Below are 24,963 nucleotides of genomic sequence, written 5' to 3' on the forward strand. Positions count from 1 at the left end.
AAATCCCATGTAGCTATTTACTTGTGTTTTTATTCAAATTTATAAGCCATGCTGATGTGTCTGGGCGATCCACGAACTGGTTAGTGTTATACAGTACAAAAATAGAGGTTATATTTCCATCTGCTCACTGCTGTAAGAAACGTGACTGCAAGTAGTTTGTCAATTTGTGGACTTGTCAGACATGATAAAACAAATGTTTGTGTCAAATGGATGTCTATCTAGCGTCAGATGATGTGAGTCATCGGTGCCATACAGTGCTATCGAATTCTTACAGCTGACTACACTTGACGTCTAAAAGCGTTCAGGTAAAGATATGGAACTAGCCTTCTAGGCCGACATGCAGGATCTATTGAGTGTTGCTGGTTGGCATTCATTTTTCATGTCACTCCCAGGCAGACATGTCAAGTGCATCACAAGACACACAAGTGGGGAACATCATGTGTGATCACACACCATGTGTCCTCTGCGACGTCCTAACATATTGTGTCTTATGTCATGAATAGCAGTGAATGACAGGAAAAATTGTCACCATTATCTCAGAAGCATGTAAATCTATAAACATGAACCACACACACTTGATTCTAATCAAACCACAAATAAGAAGGGCTACAAATTCATTTGAAACTAATAATAACTAATAAGAGCACATTGCTCATTTAAAATGGAATCCAACCCAAAATTAATACATATTTAAATTATATTACCTATGCAGCCCCATATTGCATTTGTGCAACATGAAATGAGTGATATTCATTCATTTTTATAGTTTAAGGGGTACGGCCATTTTCTCATTTGCTGTCAAATGAAAATCACAGTCTCCCAAGGCTCAGGTAATGACATATTGTGGCTCAGCTTACCAACATCACATTACAAAACTCTGAGAAAATTCCCTTGATTGAAATGTACCATTTCCATAAGACCTCTAACGTTGGCTAGTAAAATAATTAAAATGAATATACAGTATCTGAGTGTTGGCTATCCCTTTTTTTCAGACCAATACCAGCATGAGTACACAACTCTTGGAGAATTACAGATTGCCAATGAATTACCAATTGCTTAGGTACGTATATTGAAAGTCCTCTAGAATACTTCAATCAATCCACAGGGGCCAAAATGCCATAATGGACTTAAAGAAAAACTGCGGCACAATTAGGGATTCAATTCAATTCACATGCTTCTGAGGCATCGTATAGTTGGGAGAGAAAGTCTTTACTCAGTGCGGTGCTTGGTTACTTGATTGCCGGTTCAGATGACAGTATAGCTGGCTAATTATAACCCTCTAGTATCTGTGCAATTCTGACAGCAGACTTTGGAAAAGCGAAACGTGTGAGAGGGAGATCAGAGCCTATTTGAAGATTGGCGCTTGGTTGCAGCGGCGGCGGCCGGCCGCAAAGAGAATTTGTGTTGCTGTGCGCTCAAAGCAGATCTGACATGCTCTTGAATTGATAGCAAAGGCACCTATAAAGTCAAAAGAATAAAGATTATGCCCTTCATGGAATCTGTCGCACTCAAAAATATATACTGAAAAAAAAAAATCTGTCACGAAATTGTACATAAGTGTGTGAATGAAATCAAGCCAGGTGAGCATTATATATGACCGCGTCCTAAAAATGCTGACACCGTGCAAAATCATTATAGCCATTTCAAGGATGAAAGCAAGATGGTGCACTTGTTAAATGGAATGCCAAAGCTACGAACGGTAGCTGAGTTTGTAAGAGGGTTGGAAGGCTGTTTCAAATCTCGCAACTAACCCTAAAATATAGCTTGAAGCTTGAAACGCCTGCGTCCCCAATAAGGATATTTTTTTTATCATCACTTTGTTAAAATATAGCATTTTCATTTCATGATATGCAACATTAGAACAGGCAATTAATTAAAAAATTGCCAAAATGCCCCAAAAATCGGCAAACAGTTTGATCACTGTCAATCATCTTTATCTTTTAGGGACAAACAGGTCTGCTTGTGCAACAAATTGTACAAACAAGACTCCCTGGATTCTAAAAGCTTTACGTTTAAATCAGTTTAAATATGGCATCATGTATAAAAAGAGCCAGCCTGGATTGCTTGTTTTTCAAAGATGATTTCTGATACTTTCATATGCATTGAATTCAAGAGCTGGTTTTTTTTTTTCCCTTCTTTCCGTACTAGCTTATTAGCATTCATTTACAACACTCCGTCTTTGGACAGCTTCTACAGAATGACAAATGGCATCATATTTCTGCCATGTCATTGAGACGAAAGATTTATTAGACAGGTCTGCATGTTAATGGCTCAAAGTAGCAAGAACACAGAATGGGAAAAGTGTTAATCTTCGGCAGGATCATTTCGGGGCAATCCATTTATTTCTTCTCACTGCTGTTTTACGTTGGAAGATTTGCACATATGTATACAAGCTATTACAAGTAAATCATCCACACATACAAGTTGTTGATACAAGCCATTCAAAAACGTTTATATTGTTCATTATATTCGGCATTAATGTTGTTCAATATTTCCACATTTCTGTTTCTGTCATTGGTAAAATATGAGCAAGGTAAATACTGGTGCCACACAGAGGAACTTAAGAAATAAATTGAAAGATGAGGAATGAACGATTATTTAAAGAACTTAAACTGTGATTTTAGCCGGTAAAAATGTCATGAGAGAAAATGAACAAAGCAGTGTACACAATTGGAAAGGCTGGATCTCTAAAGAGTTTGCTTATATTTGGGCGGCTAGATTTGATGCATTTAAGTTTTCTAAGCTTCCAGAAACGAAACAAACTCCATTTGTGGAAAGTTTGCGTGGATAACACTTGCATTGCATGCTTCAATTACAATGGGTGAGTACATAGAGTATTAATTTGAACTTTTAATTGAATTGATAGAATTGTGACCTAAACAGTAATATATGGAGTAATTTCTATTTTTATTCACGTTAAAATACGCCAAACAACAGGAGGAAAGCATTTGCTCTTCTTGTTTTGATGGCAATGGCATAGAAGGAGAACCAGTCGCTTTTGGGTTAATCCAATCAATCAGCAAAGGAGAAGACAATCTTGTCAGTATGGAGTGCTTTTTCTTTGTAAATCTGGATGTTGATCACGTTCTTTTTCCTGTTTGGTGCTTTCTGAATTGTGGAATTGGCCACAGTGCGCCGCGGCGGACCGGATTTTTCAAGGCCTGCGTTACTGCGGAGATGCAACGCAGTATGTGGGATCCATGGGTAAAAGCATCCGTTTGATTCTGCGAGTAAAACAGTTCTCTGAAAAGTCAGCACCTACCTCCGATATCGGGTCTCAGTTTGTTGTCGTATCCATTAAGTAGGCCATTGAGGATGTGTGTGACGTCGCTCTCGTAAACCTTTGGGGTCAGCACCCATGTCTTGTTGGACACCTCGTCATCGTCATCAGTTTGAAAAGAGCTGAAATGAGCAGAAGAATCCTTGTACTAAGTGTTTTTTTTTTCCAACCATGTGAATAAAGCAATTTTTTTCAAACCACTGATGCCACATTCCCCCATTCAGTCACCGAAGTGGATGAACTGGCCAGTATCTAGTGAACTGCAATAACTACAGTCCACATATTGACTCGACTGGAAGATATAGCAAAGTGGCTGAAATATTTGTCATCTCCTAAAGATGGTTTCAAGGCTACTGGGAGTCTTGCAGAATACAATTTACTCAAATCCGCTTCCTCACCTTGCTGAATGAAAAAGGAAATAACATCTCAAGTGCACTTAACCATGAATGTCACCAGGGCATAGGAGTAAAAATGTCTATTTTTTCACATGCAGGCATGATGTTAAATTACATGTCTTGGACAAAGAGTATTTGTGGAAAAAAAAAACATGGTAGTAGTACAAGTGTCGAGAAATGTGTTAGCTTTAACCCCTGCCGCTTTTCAGGTGGAAATCATGAGTGTCATTGTCAAGAATCTTTAGAGTTCATTTGCAAAATACAATTGTGATGAAGCAGTTCCATATTAAACGATACAAAATGTCTATCATAGGTCTGTATTTTATTTAATTGCAGTTAATGTGAATTTAGGTTTAATGCAATTGCTGTAAAAACAAGTTCTACACTTGATTTGTATTGCGGTCAAATTTAGAGAACACAAGGTCTAACCAGTGGTCTTAAATTTGTTCTGTTCAAAGCTTAAGGAATTTGACATCCTCGCTTGCATTTCTTGAACAGTGAAATTTCGTAAGATTTTAGGGAGGCAATGAGAAGCTTCTGGATGGAAGAATAAAGTATGAAAAGGGGGGGCAGGGTAACAGATCTGATAGCATTCTCATGTTCTGAGGCTGAGAGCCAGGAATAACAGTTTGACCTGCACTTTTCCTTCGATTGCCTTAAGAGCCACCATGCACCATCCATTTCCATTTCCAACATCCAAGCCGAAACATTAAATCTTAATTATATTACTCAGGTGGCCCCTAACCTAACCTAGTTGTATAAAGGAAGAATCTACCATCTTATGTTTGGATTTATCCTTGATATAGATGTGTTTTTTTTTTTTTCCTCAAGTCAATACCAAAACCATTCATTCGTACTTAAGGAGGTGGATAACCCATAATTGGAGCCAATATTCATTTTTAATAAAAGGTAAAAAATATTTTCGCCAAAATTAAATGAAAATACTAAATTTAACTTTTTGTTGAAATGTCAGCGTGGTTGCATATTTTTTAACCTTTCTATGTTCTACATCTTTGTTGTAAAATTGTAACGAGTGAATTGAAAAGAAAGTAGATATCTCTGTTTAGTTTTCTCCAGTAGAATAACTGAAATGTTTAAATTGCATTCATCTTTGTTTTAATTTTAAACAAATGCAAAAGGCTGTTTTTCCAGTGGCAAAGTAATCTGTTACCCCTACCTTATCCTACTCATAATTTTTGGCGCAAAAATAATTTGGTAAGTAGGGATGTTCGATACCACTCTTTCAAACCCCAATACGAAGTACCGATACTGATAGCACACATTATAACACCGATGTGTCAAACGAGTGCAGTTTAACACCAATTACTGGCATTCGATGCCGTTAAATTATTATTATTATACATACATTTTTGTTTTACTTCAGTTTATGCTTAAGTATTGGTAGCTGGTATCCGCATCTCGATACATACCCGATACCTTGAAATAAGGCTAGTATTGGTACTCGTTACCTCCTTTTTAAATATTTTTACAAGTATTTCAAACATATTTTGCGTTAAGTGTAGATTTAAGCTATTTTGGGTTTCCATCCGTCATTTGAAACTGTAAATACTTTGTATGACAACTGGTGTATGTTTTCAATTATTGTTGGTCCAGCCAGAGGGAAGTTTGACTTTCGAGGTTATACCATATTTGTGTATACGTGGAAAAGTTCCAAATGTAAGTAGATCAAACGGAAGCGCCATGTGTTCTTCAGCACAAGCAGATCTGTGGTCTTGCCTGCTAATTGAGTACCTGAGGGTCCTCCGAGACGCCCGAGCCAAAGTTTGTTTTTCATGCATATGCATGCACACGGCACATGAACAGCGCTGGTTTGAAATTTCTCGTTCAAAGCATTCCGTACATCTCAAGAAAAAAAAAAAAAAGCATTTGCTCTGCAAGACCATCTATAAGGATGATCACAATATTATAAGTGTCCTCCATTAGCGTCCGCATTAAACCCCTTGGTGAGAGAATACAAGCATCCGTCCGCATGGCTAATAAACGTAGCAAACTCAAATGAACCTTTGTGCTTATCACGAAATGAGTTCTACGCCCATGCAACAAAACAACGGCCCCCGCTTTGGATGTCACATTGTGACCACGGTCCGCCTACATGATGCCATTAGTCACTTTTCAGTGAGTAACAAAAATCAAAATCCATCGAATGCTACTTTGGCAAACCGACTTGTGTGACTATGCACAAGTCAGAGAAAAGATTATTTCAAGTGGGTCAGTGTCGTTATTTTCTGAACTGACCTCTGGCGGGGAAAGTCGGGCTATTTATGGGTTTGACTGAAACCAGATCACACACATTCAACTGCAACTTCATTAGGTACACCATCATGAAATTCAAAACAAGAGCATATCGTTTGGACAACATGGCAAGAACGGAAAGTTAGAAAAGTCCCATTAATGAAACCTTCGAGTGCAGTGGGTATTTTTATTTTTTTTCCGTTTCATGCGAATAAAAATCCTTGATTTGGAGATTACAATTCATGAAGACGTTTTGATGGAATCGTTTGGGAAACAAAAAAAATCGTCAAGCCAGAATGTGTTTTCTGTTTTATAATTCAGATTCTTCAACATAAGCATACTTTACTCAGATTACAGCTTTGCATGTATATAAGATACGAAACAAGTCATTTTATATGAGAAAAAAGCTTTAGGAGAAAATTGCCCATTTTAGAGGTTTGACAACAATCAAGTATATGTAAAACGCCAACAGAAAAGTCTTTCAAACTCAGCCGTACCCCATCAAACTGTAAGCCTACTGAGTTGAATAGAATCATTCCAATGTTAAAGTGAACGGTCCTTGAATCCTTTCCCCTCCCTCGAAAATCATATTGAATCGTCTTTTTTAGGGAGCTATATACCCTAAATATTTGAAGATGTTTTCCTGACTTCTAGTACTCAACTTATCAGGACAGCAGTCTTTTTATTTGCACCTTCACCTAAATTCCCGCCAAAACGAAGATAGTCAGCGACAGCAGGCACGGACGCAAGTGAGAAAACAAAGCGTGTGACGCGCAATTGCCTCCTCTTGTCTCACTTTGACTTCACTGCCACGCCAACTGGGGTGATTAGACGCCAGTCATCACCGCCGGTCGCCTCCGACCCTCGGTTCTGAAATGATTGTGACCTCAATACCATGGTGATGAACTCAACAGACTCTCTCCAATGCAAGCAAAATGGCAGCTTCACCTCCCCCTTTTGTCCCCATGACTGCTCGTCGTTGAATAGGGGAATAAATAAATCCGACATCGGCATTGTGATGATTGAAATGTGCAAGTCGTAATCAAAGTGTTTCACGATTGTGCATCTTGACAGAACTGTTCAACTGGCAAGAGGAGAACAGCCCATTTTGAGTTTCTTATTCAAAAGAATGAATTGAACTCAAGTGAGAATACAACAAATTACATTTGAGTAGACTGCCATATAGAGTTGCAATGAATCAACTAATCAATCGTCATATTAATAATTTATTCTGATCACCGACCCGAAGTCCTCAAGTCATTTGAGTACCTTTGCTCTAAAATCAGTGGTTGAGGTCTTTTTTTTTTCTTATACTGATCAGGCCTAGTTGCCGTTCCTACTGATCACATCTCTTCAAATCGCCCTTTCTGAAATGTGCTGTTTCTGCCAGAAAATCTGTCTCTTAGACTGCTAGTGGGTGAGAGTTGTCTAGAATCAAGTAGTGCGCTCTGAACGCTGTAGGTCATCCATTCATTCATTCAGTTCCTATAGCTGCTTATCCTCACTAATGTCGCTGGCATGCTGGTGCCTATCCCAGCAGTTTTCGGGCAGTAGGCTGGGGACGCCCTCAACCTGCCTCGCAAGGCACACAGACACGAACGGTCACTTACACCCTCAAACACACCAGCGGCAATACACGTGTCAAAATCCTCAAAATTTGCATCTTGATAGTTTGTGTTCTCAGATTTCTTTAGTTCTTCAGGAGACAAACATTGTGTTGGATAGGAAACCATGAAAAACATCTGGTTTTATTGAGGAAAACAATGTTTCTGACATTTCATATGACACAAAATACCCTTGTTACTGTTTTATACAGTATTTGAAAAAAAAAGCCGTAATTTGAATGAATGCATTGAAGTCATGTTTCTGAACAGCTGATTACCTGACAAAATAATGAATAAATACATTCTTAAAGTATTTGTTGCAGCCCCACAGTGATAGAGTACAATAAATTGCCCGCAATGCCATTACGTCTTACAATCGCAATGAAAAGGTGGAACGTTAGGCGTAACAACTTGTGAATTTTGACATTTAATCAGCCAACTCAATTTTTCTAACTGCTTCACCAGATGTAGCCTGTGACACAGACAGATAAAACTGCCATGTGATATGCTCAGTTCTTTTTAAGGTGAGAAAAATAGAGGGGCGGGGTCTTTCTCAGTTACTTCCCATAAGGCCACATTGATATTAAAGCTAACAAATGCTAAATTGCCACTGTTTTGGAACAGATGTTGGATGCATCACCTCAAAGAACCTCATGTGAGACCTTCCTTCATTTCTGTCACCTAACGGCCTCATGTATTTGAAAGTTGGACCCCGTGGCCACTGTACCTCTTGCGGGCTTGTCCATTGCGTAGTTTCCTGCTTTGTGATTCAACCACACATCACAACATATAGTAACTGCCTATGAGTCACAAAGAAGCATGTAACTGAAAGCGGGCCCGGGGCCTTGAGAATGATGACTTATGTAAGTAAGTGGCACATTCAGTGACTCACAGAATCAGATTTTCTATGCTGCTATTGAAGAAAACACACACGCAGTTTGATTAGATGACTAACTTCTTAACTAGTGTGATCACTAAATATGGTGCTGGTTCATGATTGCTAGAGAAGCATTTTTTCGAGTACCCCTGGGAGTACGTAAAGGCACTTTGGGGGTATTGTGAGATTTTTACAGGTTTTCTGCAAGTATCAGAAAATGAAATGCTGTTTTAATCTCGTTACAGAAATACTTCAGATTTCTTTTTGAATTAAGAGCAAGAAATGTGAGACACCCTATTGCTAAATTGTGTTAGTTCCTTTTTCCAGATCCCAAAATGCTTGCCGTAGAGATGTTCCTTGACTGAAAAACTGACTTGACTGAAAAAAATACCTTAAAAAATTATTGCGAACCCCTGAGGACCCTTACCCACTGACCAAACAAAAAATGTGCTCTTTTTGATCACACTACATGGCAAAATGCAAAACACTAACAAAATCTAAAAATCCAGCGAGCAACAATTGTGGATCATCAAAATATTCTTACCGCCATACTTGGTGTTTCTTATTTGTGTTTTTTAAATAAATGTTCCTACTTTGTACTCGTGTTAGAGTAGGTTAACAATAGACTGTTGGGTTTTCCGACTATCATTTCATTGGCACTGCAATGCAACTCTATTGTATTCTATCATTGATCTATGCTTACACAATTGTCAAGGCAATTACAGTGAATGTTTTTTTTTTTTTTTAATGAAAACACTGTAGTGAAAAAAAAATAACACAACAAGCATAGTGTGTCACGTGACTAGTATGTATTTTGTGCGCAAGTCAAATGTTGCTTGCCGGGACATCTATTTGGGGTGAGGCATTTATTTATTTAAGTGAACGACACACCCAAGGCTGAACCGAATGCTTAAGCGGAAGCCACTATTTGGGAAGATAAGTGAGTATACCAAAACTGATTTTTAACAGTGTAGCTACTCCTGTATGGCTCTGTGACGACTGATAGATATTTAGGTATACCGTTGTCTGAATACTTCAATAACATCATATGATGCAGTGCAGGTCACTACCACACCAAATCAAGCATTAATATCTTCATGAAGGATTCATCTTGAGACAGCTCTTGTGCCTAATGGATTGACCTGTGAGTGTATATGCCTCCATTTTTCCCCCACTCTCATCTCCAAACAGACGACTAACCATCCATCCTTTCTCTGCCCATCTTCACTCTATCCATAAATAATGTTCCAACGAGCACAATATAGCAATGGATACAACGCAATACAATCTTGGGGAGGAAGGATGTTTGCATATCTGCTGTGCCTTTATACTTGTCTATGTAACAGTCTGCCATTTTGAAATGTTAAGAAAAAATACACTTTTATCTCGATGAGCGTCCACAATCTGCTTTCTTCTCGCTTCTACTGCAGCCGTTGCACACAGTTGCATGCACGTAAGAGCCGCACGGCTTTTTGACTTAAATACACTTGATCCTTACAAACGGCTTAGCGCAAACTATATGTAGCATCACTTTAGCTCGCCTGTGCAGCCTACAATCATGCAAAAATAGCCTCCTAAATATTAATTATGACGCTCGATGTGAGCTCTAAACGCATTCCTCGCTCTTTTTAATTCCATAAGAGTCCATATATAACACATGATCGGACAGTGTGTGGGAGTGTTGCGAGTGACGTTATACATACGAATACGAAGGAGAACGACGTTGTGACATTTGAGCTAAATTTGGTGTTAGCATCGTCGGCTAGCTGAAGGCTAACGCTAGCTAACGGCGAATAATAAGAACACCGTTTGAGATCTTACCTGGTGGGAAGGTTGACGGCGATGAAGAGCCAGAGGAAGAGCTTGCGAGCGAAGGAGGAAGGCTTCGCCATGGCGGTCGAGCACTTGGAGGCTAAATTTGGTGAAGAAGCCGCCGTCGTCATCCTCACCATCTTTTCGTCTCCTCGCCTGGTGCAGATGCCCGTCTTGTTTAGTGCTTCCCCAGCCCACGATGCATCACGCAGCTTTTTCTTTTTTTTTCACGCCAGGAGCTCAGCCGGGCACCAGATCGTCCAAAATAAATAAAAACAAGGGATTTTTTTTTTCGTTTTAAAGCGAATATAAAAACCCCTTATAATATAATTACAGAAAAAAATCTCTCCCTCCCTGTTTTGAGCGATAGTCGAGCCGGGCCCTAGAATTACACACCTAGTGGGATGTGAAAGCAGCCTCGGTATGCATGCAGATTGAAAAGAAGGCTGCGGGGCTCGGAAGAGGAACCGAGGCACGTTGCTGCAGCACGGATCATCAACACGCGTGATTTCAGCACACACGCGCGCGCTCCCTCCACTGGATCATTAGCCGCATGCTAAAGAAAATCATCATATTGTTCGCTCGACTTGAAAGGATTTCAGATGTTATTACAAAGTCAATGTCACAATCAAACATGTGATCATGTTTTATGTAAGGTGTAAGTCGAAGAAACCTGCAGCCTGTGGGGCAAAACTGAGCTCGCGCTTAAACATTGGTCTCCAACGTGGTGCTCGTGGGGACCGGGTAGTCCCCAAAGATCACATAAGTAGTTTATAGGTCTATTCAGCAAATACCTTACAAGTGATAGAAAAGTGTAATTTTCTTGGAATTTTACAAACAACCATACATAATATTACATTTACATTACCCATCATACTTGATTAACATTTACTGCAGCATTTTCTTAACATGGTGGACCCTTCGTATAATATTTGGTGATCGCTGTGATCGAAATGTTCCCCAAAAGCACAAGAAATTCTAATACCGGTGCTTCTGTTGTTACTGTTATATCGTGTGTTGGTGTGTAAGAAAAATAGATGTTGAATATCTTTTTTTGGTGTGTTTGAGGCTCTCAAATACGTCAAAATACGTTTTCAGCACCACGGACAATTCTAAAGGCATCACGGGCTGTCGCAATGAGGACCACGGACAGTTCCTTAGTTTTATTTTCTCGAGTCGCAGGCACTAGCGCCGTCGCATTATTTATGCTTTCAGCACCATGGAGAGCTCTGTAAATCCACAGCGAAACGGGCGCGGCCAATCAGAACACACGAAGGTCCTTCCAGTTTTGCTATCACGCTCGTCAGAGCCAAGTTAAGATGGCGATACAGTATTCTAGTAGACAAACCGTACAACTGAGTTTACTCCACATTTTCAGTGCTTGCTAAGCATACTTTTCCGCTCTTAACTGCTAATTCTGATATTAGTTAAAGCCATGTTAGGATTTGAACCTTCCACCTGCTGCTTTCCTAGAGACTGGGCTGATGCCATCTGGAGGGAGGGAGGGAGGGAGGGAGGGAGAGAGTCTAAAAAATGATTAAAAACATAATATGTACCTCTGCTTTTGTATTCAGTGATCAGTTCAGTTGAAATGGATATAAATGCAAATGATTCCACGTTGCTATCAATGCACTTTTAACATACTTTGAAAATGCCTTGCAGCTCTTTATCAAAAGCTTATATTGGCCCATCTCATATTAGCCCCATTACTGTATAAAATATGCTAATGCTGCCATTTTGATTAGGTGTAACCTCTACATTAGTGACTCCTTGAGGGAGTGTTTCAGCAGCCCGGGGGTGAGCATATACTTGTGATATAAATAAAAAATGAGCTTTTCTGCTATACATATGCAGCATTTACTCGAAAGCCTATAGAACGATGTATAAAATATCAAATCAAATATATAGCATGCTCACAAGGAGTTTCGAGAAATACATTTTTGCAGTAAATAAACTTTTTTTGTTGTGTTTTAAAAAAGGAAAAACCTCAAAGCCCCAAGCCAAAAAAAAAAACAGAGAGGCAGGTGCAGCCTAAACAAGCAGGTGTTGGCATTTCCGTCTTAGTATGATGCTTTAAGCCCGATTTCCCACTTGGAACATTTATTCCACAGGCGTACATGCAGGTCACGTGACACACTCATGCTTTTACTGTCCCGTGAGCCCTACCGCTAAGTCAATTTCATAAGCCAACCAACTCGTTTAGCGGCGTTTTTTTAAAAGCGTCGGAAGTGAGGAAACAAAGGTAACTGCAGCTGTCGCCACCTACAGTACAATAAGCATGCCGTGCATTGCAAATGAGCTTGCGCTTGATGTGAACCGCCGCCATGCGTTTATTGGTTGCAAATGAGGGAGGCTAAATCATCTTCAAGTGCCCGACAGATGCTTCATTAAACATGCAGCACCGCTCAAAGTAAACTTGCGTTCCGCTTGTAAATAACGCATGAAGAGTCGCATCTCGCAAGATTGGATTTACAGTACGGCAATGGCATGCATATTTTCCCGCTACTTCTGCAAATAATTGTGTGTGTGCAAAGTGACTAAACGACACACTTTATTAATAGTTTAGAATGCGGTGAGAGTGTGGCGAAACAGCACAAAAGAAGAAATGTACATTTATGAGGTGCAAAGCAATGCTTGTGACAGCTTTTGTGACGTTGAGAAAAATGCTGGGAAATAACACCGCGGATGTGCTGTTTTCGTTCCACGATTTGCGATGCGTAAAAGTTTGTTTTCTTCTGATTTATTCTTCTCATCTAAAATGAAAAATAGCTATATTATTTATGTATATTATAAGGAAGGAAATGAAATATAGAAAAACAGATATGAAGTATAAAAGATACATGAATATAAAAAAAAATGTCAGATTGTTTTACTATTTGAAGATAACGTGATGGAAACATGGCACTCTTGTTGTTTGATTAATATATTTTGGGGAGGGGCGGTTGTGGGGAAAATTCCTTTAGTAGAGGATAAAGATGGAATAAAAAAAATAATAATGAAAGCTCATTCTGATAATATGAATCTAGAGTCCTGCAGATATACCTTTTAAAATAAAAAAATAAATACAAACAGTAATTATTTTCATAATAAATAATTGTTCATAATTGTTACTTTGCCTTCAATGCATCATCAATGCAAAACACTACAGAGGAGAAAACAAACTCATGTCGCTGGTAACTAACTACGACCTCAGTTTACCTATGTTTTCATTAAAGTGGAAATCGACCCAAAAAATGTTCTGCTCAATACCATTTTTTTTTTTCAACTCCAGCAGTTATTGTATCCTAAATCAGTGGTTCTCAAATGGGGTACTTGAAGGGTATTTAAGATAAACAAACATGCAAAAATCCTTTAAAAATAATTATTGAGTGAATGAATTGTTAAAGAGTTAATATTCCAGCAGTCTGTTGTTTGTTTCTTTATTTTTTTTTTTTTTTGCGAGTCTGATGCACAGACACACACAGTCAACAAGAGAGCCAGCGAACGAGATGTCAAATTTAATTTGCTTGCTTCAATAGTCACAAACCACATATGAGCCAAATTGTCGCTTCCCCATATTAGCAGTGCACCTGTGCCCCCGTGCACTCACTTACCGCCACAAAGCTTTTTTGTGTGGGTTCAAGACACAGAAAAACAGCATCAGGGTTTTTTTTTTTTTTTATTTTCTTCCACAACTCCGCAAGGATGTCTGATTTACGGTCGTCAGACCTCATTAATATATCAGTAGTAAACAAAAGCATCTGGCTTGAGTGTGCATAAACATAAATGACAGAAGGTCTGATCCAAATCATCCAGCCTTTTCATTCTTTAATCAAACTGATTAGGTGCATTGTGGGTAGTGACAGCTCCGCTATTACCATGGCTCATATTCTGGCTCCTCTGCCAAAAAAACTCCCAATATGAATCGTTCGTGAAGCGTATTGTTTGCGCCGACTGAATGGCACATGCGCGTCCTGGCCGGGGTGATATGATGTGTCATCGTTGGCCACGAAACAATGAGTGATGGCTTGGTGTTGGGGGGGGGGGGGGGGGGGGGGGGGGGGTCTGCTATATTAACGTGACTGATCACACAGATGCCCGGCTTCACTATCAGTCCAGCTTTACAGCCCACACATATGCTGTCACAGCCCCACTCGGTTAGCGTCAAGCTGTGGGAGCACATTCATGTACTGTAAGCGCTCTTGGATGCGAGAAGCAGCCCGGCGCCGTGATGCAACCTTGTAGGCTGAAACATAAAAAAAAAAGATAGAATACATTGAAGAAAACGAGAAATGCTAAATGAGAAAAAATGTTTTGTTCCCTTGTTTATCATTGGGGTTACACACACTGCCAATACGTGGTGGTCAGCTTTAATTTTGAATTGTAATATCACCATTCGCCATTAGATGGCAGACAAGGTTATAAGGGGTTATACTGTCCTGTTTTACAACATGAGTAGGCCTAATTATTATTTTTATCTTTTTTGTGGTTTTGGAGCATTATACCACAATAATATATATAAAAAAAAATGAGTTGATATCATGGAAAAAAAAAATGTATACCGGATGTTTGGGTTGTATTTTTTTGCCAGGAGTTATGTGCGTTTTAAGAGTCTCTCGATGAGCTCATATAAATTAACACCCCCAGTTCTCTTTATATCCTGCAGCTTGTCCTACTTAGCACAATATTTTCTTGCCAAAAACCTCCTCAAATTTCATCTTGAAAGGTACCATGCTGCGTTAAACCCAAAAATGGGACACTGTGACCTCTTGCGAGTTCACTGTAGTTTCATGCGTGTCATGTTGTGGTCAAAGCATCACAGCTTGGATGTTTTTTTCAATATGAATATTTTACAAGCGAAATTGGTTTTACATCACACCGCACCAACAAGCTTGTTGTCTACTTGAAGGACAAAGACAGAATCAATCACTTTATGGGCCACCTGTGACCCACTTTTACCATCTTATGATGTGGTTGAAAGGCATAACAATGTTACTGTGGTAATGCAATCTGTTATTGCTTCTCCATTTTTTTTTTTTGCTACTCGTATATTTACTGGCTAAAGAATCAAAACGTTTCTCACATCGAATGGCGGTAAAAATATAAATTAATTTTTTGTTTTGATAAGTAGTCAACCCAATTCTTTTTGCTTCTTTGCACAAAACTGAGCGCTGCGAAGTGACTGCCAGGCAGCTAAACTATCCGCTGAGTTTAGAGCCGAAATGAAGCCGGCCGCTTTATGTTGAATTTGCTTTGCTTGATGTGAAGCACGTATAATCTCCCCTCCCAAAGGTAGATTACAGCCAGTTTTGCTTTCAGCTTCAACATTTATTTTCTATTGTTGCTGCGCTCCTCAGAGTCACGGCTTTATAAAAAATAAACCGCAACTCGGCCCAAAGTCACTGATGCAGATACTACGGATTACACATGAATGCCAAATAACAATAGTTATTTACGACGGTAGATAGATGATTATAACAGGTAATAAATGCAAGAGGGGTAAACTTGGATGCCAATTGTTCAATTAATTTATTTTGTATTGTGTAGTAAATTAGTATGGACAGCTCATACATATATGTGTGTTTGTGCGTGTAGCTCCCTGAAAAAGTTCGTAACAAAAAGCCACGTTTATATGCAGACAAAATGAAGTTACGGCAGATAAAAGCTTTGCAGCCAAAAGCTTGCGTCAGAGCCACGACAGACTACCACAGAGGCAATCTTCAAACAACATTTCGCTGACGCACTATCAACTCTTGTTGCTGTGATTGAAGGCCTTTTAAAGCACAGCCATTTTGAAGGAGCCATTTCATTTATTTACTCAACTGCCATTAGGATGCCATTCAACTTCTCTTTCAGACCAGAACCCCGTCATTCCGGGTCATGAAGAAAGGTTTTTTTTTTTTTTTTTTTGAGACTGAGAAGTTTTTAATGGTTAAGCAGAATGCTGTGACTCACATCATTGCAGATGGAAAAGCCTGAGCAGCAATATATCTCTACGTTATTTTTAGAAACATGTCTCCGTCATTGAGCACAATGGCGCGTGCAGACTGCTGTGTGAGAATAATACACATTGCATGATCTACATATTAAACCGAATAACCTTTCGTTTCACTTGTTGACACAATTACTCGACTTCCGTACACAAATGAGAACATATATGTTCGCCAATTACAGATCCACCTCTTCATTTCTCCTCAACTTTCCATCTGCTCCAGGCCGCTTATGTAACGTCTCGATACCGTTGCAAACGCCACACATTTTGTCAGCACACAAAATCAGCTGCTATTGCGCAGCTTCCATTCTTGCAATAGCAATTGCTGACATCCATTTGGCAGTGGAAAAATTTACATCTCAAAACACAAACAAAGCTTGAAAAATGAAACACTTTTTTTCCCCCATCACATTATAAAGAAGAATAAACCTGCATGGAGTGCAACATTACTTTATACACACTCAGCTATATGTGAAGGACCCACATCCAAAGAAATTAGGTTGTCTATCTACCTATCTATCTATATCTATCTATCTATCTATATCTATCTCTATCTATCTATCTATCTATCTATCTATCTATCTATCTATCTATCTATCTATCTATCTATCTATCTATCTATCTATCTATCTATCTATCTATCTATCTATCTATCTATCTATCTATCTATCTATCTATCTATCTATCTATCTATCTATCTATCTATCCATCCATCCATCCATCCATCCATCCATCCATCCATCCATCTATCTATCTATCTATCTATCTATCTATCTATCTATCTATCTATCTATCTATCTATCTATCTATCTATCTATCTATCTATCTATCTATCTATCTATCTATCTATCTATCTATCTATCTATCTATCTATCTATCTATCTATCTATCTATCTATCTATCTATCTATCTATCTATCTATCTATCTATCTATCTATCTATCTATCTATCTATCTATCTATCTATCTATCTATCTATCTATCTATCTATCTATCTATCTATCTATCTATCTATCTATCTATCTATCTATCTATCTATCTATCTATCTATCTATCTATCTATCTATCTATCTATCTATCTATCTATCTATCTATCTATCTATCTATCCATCTATCCTCTCTCTCTCTCTCTCTCTCTCTCTCTCTCTCTCTCTCTCTCTCTCTCTCTCTCTCTCTCTCTCTCTCTATATCTCTCTATCTCTATCTCTATCTCTCTATCTCTCTATCTCTATCTCTCTATCTCTATCTCTATCTATCTCTCTCTATCTATCTATCTATCCACCTAGCTACCTACCTACCTACTGTACCTACCCATCCATCCATCCATCCATCTCTGCCACTCACTGTCGACTAAAATAGACATCACATTACTCAGGACTCAGGTACCAACCAATCACGACTTGGTTTGTGAATGTCACATGACCAAAGCAGCAAACAGGTGAGCCGTGAGCATTGAGAAACTATGATTATTATGACCTCCTTTGATACATTGGGTATATTTTGCTGCTAATTTTTTTTTATTAGTGTTAGATCATTTACTTTATTATAATTTATAGCTTACTGAAGATCCATCCAAAAGCTCTTTGTTAGACAGTGCCACATGTTCATGGTGGTGTGAAGACTCAAGGGATGAAGATGAAGACACTATGAAATCCGACCTGGATGCATGATTTGATATAATGTAGTTTTAGAGGTGTCAGCTTCCTTTGAGGCAAAATCGTTTTTTGTGTAGCAACTCTTGATGCTTTTTTTGGTCGGCGTCCAACTCTCTATTGGATTTTTCATCCATCCTGTCTTGTTCCACACCCCGGATCTCTTCCTCTGTACTTCAATGCCCGGTCCGGCATCCCTAACCGTCGACTCTGAAGGCTGCCCGCAGCGGACACTGTTGAAACGGGCCGCGGCTACTCAGGAGTCACTAGAGAGGTAAAGTGAGAAGGGTAAAGGCAAGATAGCGCTGGTCCCGAGTTGCCCCGGCAGAGCCATATCTGATGGCCTGTCAATCACACGCTAACCTACCGTGGCCTTGTACTTGAGGCTCAGTGCATGCTTCGCCTTCACAATGCCTCTTTCTTCAACTTCCTTGCCTGATTTTACAATATTAAGAAACATATGGGAAAACAAATGTGCCAATTATTTGGCAAGCGGATCCCATTTGTTTGTTGCGTACTGGTTTCCCTATTTTATCGCGTGGCTCATATTCAGTTAGGGCCGGGCAATAAATTCCATTAAAAATCGACAATTTGAGCCGAATGAAATTGAGTTTGTGTTTCATAAGTGGCAAAATGCTGAATGGTTGTCATACAAGACATGTTTACAGTAGTTACTAAGTATTTTACCTGTGGTATTTAGGCAAAGCAAAAGCCATGAAGAGCATTTTTTTTGCACAAGCTATGAATGTTTATGTTCAAACCGATTTAAAGCCAGTTTACATTATTGTTGTCTAAACATTTTGCCAGGATTTATTTTTCAATAAATCAAATATTAAAAAAAGATGAATCATTAGAAAATGACATCTCAAATTTAGCTACACCATTGGAGAATATACAAGCGATAATGTCAGTATTTTGCAAAAAAATATTTTTGTTTTGGCATGACGTAATGGAGGTTAGTATTGCTGACTCATCAACTAAAAGTTCTTGGTTAGAATCTTTTCTCATCTTGGGTTCTCCAGATCTCCCTCCAAAAGATTAATGGATAGTTTGATTTTCCATATCTTGGACTTTGAATGTGAATGTTTCTTTCTCTGTATGTGTAAAGCGGTTGGCTAAAGGACCAAAGTCAACCGGGATGAATTATTCCATTCACGCTGGATGAGATATTCTCGAGAGCAAAAAGAGAGATTTTGGCACTTCTGGCCCTTATAAATGTCAAAGTGCATCCGTCTCGAGTGGAGGTTGATCATCCAAATGTGATTGTGTTGACATCATCAGTTAGTGTGAGACATTATTTTTACTCGCGCTTCACTTATCTAATTGCTTCCAAGTCAGAAGGCGCTTTTCCCCTTCCCACAAAACACAGACTTATGAAAAATTCAGGCCGTTGAGTTTTACGAGTTTAATTTCCAGCATTAATATGGAACTGGAAGTGCAGAATATGCATTGACGGCAGAGGAGACGTAGGGCAAAGAATTTAGAATACACGCAAGTACGCACGACTCAACGTAACGGGCACCAGTGGCGCACCAGATCTGCTTTGTTTTTGCGCCACATATGCATATCTTTGAATGCGATCACGTGCCCAATAACTGCTTTGCCGTGATCATCCAAATATCGCAACACCCCCCCCTGCTGGATCGACTGCAGTGAGATGAGCTGATGAATAATAAAGGCTCTGCCTCCCTATCCCATCCTTTCACTCCTCATTCTGGAGAGCGTTGCCTCTGCGGCAGCCCATTAATAATACTTTGAGCCTTTCAAAGTGGCCCGGCCAGAAATGTATCGATCTAGGACGCTGTCTTTGTTCCACGCTGCGAAGGCACGAGATGGCACAATCTGGATTACGACCAAATAATAATAAGGACAATAATAACACGGATGGGAAATGGAAAATGAATTGCCTTGAGGGGGTGTTGCAAATGTCAACAACTGCAAATTAGAGTACATCAGCATTAGCAGCGAGCGTGCGGAGGTGGAACGCAAACACACTTGCACAATAAATAAAGAGGTTATTTTTCACTAAGTATGATTTAAGGAAGTGGAAATAGTTGGCAACGATGAATGTTAAATGTGTTTGTCCCTTAGTCGGCCCCGTGTACTTGAATCACCCTCAATTTTTAAGTGAGTCACGTCAAATCAAACAGACCTTGAATAATTGTCAACAAACGCCGCAGAGATTTGTTTGACAAACGGGGCAGACACACAGCTTTTCGGATTGAGATTTGTTTTTGGGAGCTACTTATGTTCAGTGCCCCTACAATTCCGAATTGAGCACAGAATGCCTAAAAAAAAAAAAAAACGTTTAGCTAACAAGCTGATCGAGAAGCAATAGCTAATGGCACACTTGCTATGTTGCCATGTCTGATATTTATTTGTTTACTGAACTCGCTGTCAAGCCGCGTATCTTTCTCGTGAGAGTGTGAATGAGATCGTTTGTTGTCACTCTATAATGACTGAGAATTTAACTGATTTCCTTGGACTGATTAAAGCAGGTCCTGAGCTAACTGCACAAACCATAACTGATGGATTTTTGAAACTTTTCAAGGACGCGGCCTTGAATAACCCGACATCACACAGACAGTGCGCTTAATGTGGGAGCGACTCTGACAATGACATTGAGGAAAAGTTATGAATGAAACAAAGGGTGCGTTACCAAACACTACGTCCTTGTACGCATGTGTTTTTGATGTTACTCTCTCCTACGCACCTTTCAAGGCGTTCAATGACTTGACTTGGAGGCGTCTGATTGAGTTTCACACTCATCATCACTTGTTAAAATGAAAGTAGACCGATTTGCGCTTTCTCCCATGGTTCATTTGGTTTTACAGTCCTGTGAGCGTATATGCCATAATTGCATTCTAGTTAAAATGGAATCTTTTACAGATTTAGTAGGGGCCTTCGTTTTACATTCGTATGGATATTAAAAGTTTCTCTTGAGATTGCATTTCACTTTTGTCATTAAATACTTGTTGGTTTTATGTTTTTTACGTCTTTCCATTAGGAGTCTTTAACTTAATTGTGCACTTAGGCAGTTGTAAATTGGAATGCAAGTTTTACGACAGCAAAACTTTGACCTATGGGACAAATTGCTTCAAAATCCAAACAGATTACAGCACCGTTTAAGAGATTATTTTCTCCCTTGGATTTGTTGTCCTGAAGATCAGTCCTATTTTTTTCTTTCCTTCCCATCCGCTGGAATGAATCCCGTAGCAACAGATGCTGCAAATATTACACGCTGTACCATACGTCATAAAATAAATGCTCTGTTTGGTCATAAATTTAAGAAAGTTAAACAGGACGAGAACAGCCTGCTAGACATGATATGATTTGGCTCTAGAGATTGTAATACAGCATTTTTTTAAGAGTTTCAAGTCACTGGAACAAACTAGACTTATACTATTTACTATTATACAGTACTTATACAATTTGTATAGCTAATAATCTTATTTATAGTCGAGAAGCACAGGGTTAGAACAATATTTCTATATTTTTCTATGTTTTGTTTTTCTATTTTTTTTTTTTTTTTACAAAGAGATTCTCTGAAATTTTAGAGTGGGCTAGGATTCCATTTAGAGATGCTTGGACACCCTTAAAAATGGGCTAGAAATATCCATGTTTTTCACTAGACAGAAATAAAAAAAAAACTTTGAGGCCAATTAAGTGAAACTGAACATTAAATTGTGAGCAATGCTTATTTTTCCAAGAGTGAAAACATCCAATAATTAAAATGATTCTAGATTACGATGCGTTACTTTTTCTTTTTCTCAGGCATTTGGACTAACTTAAGTGTTGTATTGCTTTTCGTTTTGTTATGAGGTTGTTATGTGGTGTGAAAGTGTCTGCATAGTTAATAAAGGTGGAATTTATTATCGATTGCTTTATTTCCTTTGTGAAAATTTGAGGTTGACCTGAGCAGCATTGCCGACTATTTTTGATCAGTTAACTGCAGTCAATTAGTCATCGATTACTGTGCAAAAAACAGAGATTAAAGTTCCGTATGTTCAGATGCCGCACATGATTTGCCTTTGTTACCCACAAATGCTGTGGGAGGAGGGGGACCCATATGTTTTCATTTGCTGGCGCTCCGCTCAGGATCCATTTGCTCTCCCCGGTGTTTGCATTTGTCTGTTGATGGATGCCTTTAGCATCCCGCGCATCCCCCGGGAAACTGATGCGAGATGCGTGTCGAGTCATCGCGCGCAGTCGATCGGGCCTTGATTTACCGTTCGCCGCGTGCACTTTTGCGTGCTGCCCGCCATCCGCACGCTGAGCAAGATTGAGAGCCAAAGCGTGCATGCGGGAGACGCCAGGCGTCATGGAGGAAATAGCCCAATCGAAAAAGCATGTCCTCCTCAAATCCGTTTTCTTCTGTCACCTACCCGTCCAATTAATGTTGCACGCTATGTTTCAGCCTTAGTCACACACCGCGTTGCCCTCAGAAGTTCTTTATTGATTCATGCTCTTGTGACAGGAAAAACAGCTGCTCCCAAGCGGACCATATTGCGTAGCTACTGCAGCCAAAATATTCATCAGAATTCAAGAGAATTTTGTGTTTAATTTTTCCAGTGCCAAAGATAATAAACCTGGTTTTGTTTAAGCGCGATGATCATTTGTTTGTGTCAAACCAGTTTTTAATGTACAGTATTCAATTCCTCTTCCACAGTAATCAGAAGCCACTTCTATAAAGTAGAATAACAGTCAATATTCTTCTTTCTCACCTTCAAAACGTGTACTCATTCATTGCCAATGACGGCTATAGACGTCCATTTTTCCCAGGCGTACATTGTACTAATTTTTCCACCATACATCGTCGGTATATATAGCAGAATAAAAATGTGTTACTTGATGCACTAATTTAATCTGCCGTTTGGTGGAAAAGCATACCATTCATTGCCAGTGACGGCTATAAACGTTCATTTTTCCTAGACTGGCATTGAATATTTTTTTCTACTATACGTCATTGGCATGTATAGCAGAATAAAAATGTGTTACTTGATGCACTTAAAAAAAAAGACAAATCTCCAATTTGGTGAAAAAACATTATAGCTCATTCATTGCCAATGAAGGCATTTAATCATGCATTCATTGCCAAAGACGCCTATGGACATCCATTTGTCCTGGACTGGCAGTGAATGAGTTAATTGCCAAAGTTGAAAAGTAAGAACAACTACCCAACCCCTTCCCAAAATATGTTCTGCTCTTTTAATTCAATTGGATACAAATTGTGCCTTTTCAGTGGCTTCTTTTCCCTCGGAGAGTGGAAGCTTTGAACGGGGCATATCACGGTAACAGGATATGATTGAATGACAATGTGTGGCTGAGCAGAAAGGAGCTCGCTAGCCTTTTGAACCTCCCAGCTTGTTAGATCACACGCATGCCAGCAATTGGTTTCGACAAAGGACATCCGCAAGGCCCCCGAGAACTTTGGGTAAAGGGAATGAGAAAAAGGCAAAAGATGCCAGCGAACGCTAAAAAAAAAGTTTTACGAGCGGAAAATGAACACGGGCTTCAACTTTTCCAAACCCTTTAGGGTGAAATCGTGGTCAAAGTCAACACAAGATATGACCAGGTGAAACTCCAGCAGACAAAAAAGTCCCTCCATGGAAGCGTGCAAGTGTATTGTTCACATCCGATCACGCTGTGACCTTCAAGAATTAGCCTATAATCAGCCACCGTGTAGCCAAGTCGCTTATTGTTCAGCAGAAAAGAACCGCAAACCACAAACGGGTGGAATTTGTTCCACATCAATCCGGTTGTACTGCTTCAAAGATTAGCTCGTGCGTGCTACACATATGCGTATGGAATGGACAATTGGCAAATTCCTTCCGCGGAGGCTCATCCGCACTGGGGTCATGCGTTTATCGATTTTTAATGGTTTCATGTATGATAATAGAACAAATAACGCTGCATTTATAAAAGTGGTTAAGTTGCGGTAAGCTCGTTTTGCATTTTAAAATGATGATTGCTTGTACTTATTACGGAAGAGGATTAGGGCCAGTGAAAAAAAATATTGGAGGGATTTTCACTTTTTTCCTCAAAATTCAGAAAAATGTCATATTCACTTTAAAGTCAAAATTCTGACTTTGAAGTTGCAGTGAAAATTCTCACTTTGAAGTCTTTACTATTTATCTAGTCTTAAAATTATGACTGCATTTTTAGAGCAAAAGTAGGCACTAAAATTCTCGCTTGAGAATTCTGGCAAACTTTAGTCAACATTCTGATGATAAAGTCAGAATTCTGACTATTGCATCCGGACTCTGACACTAAAGTCAGAATTCAGACTTTGAAATATTTTGAATCTTAGAATTCAGGATTTTCGATTTTTAGATTACTTCAAGTCAGGCACAACATTTTTATCTTTGAATTTTGACTTAAAAGTGACAATTCGGAGAATAAATTGAGAATTCTGAGATGAGAATACTGCAAATGACCTTAAATCTTTTGTATTGTGTTGAATTAATGCAAATATTAAACATTTCGGGTAATACATTTTAGTTTGAATAAGAGTTTTAATTATTCAAACTAAAATGTTTTATTTGTTTTATTGTTGTTTTATTTGACATAGCTTTTTACATTTGACATAGGGGGACAATGTTTCCAAATTTTTTTTCTATTACCGTGTTTAAAATTGAATAAAAGATTGCTAACAACCTCCAAGAAAATGTATGTGGTTATTTTAACTTTTTATTATTATTTTTTTAAATAATATTGCCATTAATACTGCAGCTGTATACTGCCGAACCATCTGCCCATACAAGTGTTTTCTGGTCCTCATGGCAACAATAATTTCCTGTCTTCATTTCACCTTGCTCTACCTTACATTTATCTTTAAATGTCTACTCATTGTTATTTTAATGTCTGTAATCTTTTTGCACAATTGCGGTCACATTTACTGCTGGGGATACATTAGAGGCCTTTAGACTGAAGACATTCTATTGCGTGGAGTGCTCTAAATGCTTATTCTTGCACACAATACTTTAGCACAAATAGGGTTACAACACCTAGGGGCCTTTTGGAAACGATCAAAAAAAAAAGTCTAAAAAGGTAACAAGCATAAATGCAAAAGTTCCTCTGGGCACTCTTGTAAAGTCCCACTTTTAGAATTACTGCTAAA

The 24,963-nt window shown here is 38.9% G+C and overlaps 1 protein-coding gene across 3 annotated transcripts in view; it reads right to left on the reverse strand.

Annotated features, from left to right (window-relative positions):
* gabrg2 (gamma-aminobutyric acid type A receptor subunit gamma2) overlaps positions 1-10,744 on the reverse strand; it is a 39,043-nt gene extending 28,299 nt beyond the window's left edge. For 2 of the 3 annotated variants that reach the window (XM_088440313.1, XM_088440310.1), the window contains exons 1-2: positions 10,231-10,744; positions 3,263-3,402 (exon numbers count right to left, since the gene is read on the reverse strand). In XM_088440313.1, the coding sequence (XP_088296439.1) occupies positions 3,263-3,402; positions 10,231-10,361 (271 nt within the window). In that variant the 5' untranslated portion in view covers positions 10,362-10,744. The remainder of the gene's footprint in view (positions 1-3,262; positions 3,403-10,230) is intronic. The other variant, XM_088440311.1, reaches the window with a different exon arrangement.
* Positions 10,745-24,963: the final 14,219 nt, after the last annotated feature.

The sequence above is a fragment of the Hippichthys cyanospilos genome, chromosome 18 (assembly GCF_059441005.1).
Source record: "Hippichthys cyanospilos isolate Australia breed blue-spotted pipefish chromosome 18, RoL_Hcya_1.0, whole genome shotgun sequence".
NCBI classification, from domain to species: Eukaryota; Metazoa; Chordata; class Actinopteri; order Syngnathiformes; family Syngnathidae; genus Hippichthys; species Hippichthys cyanospilos.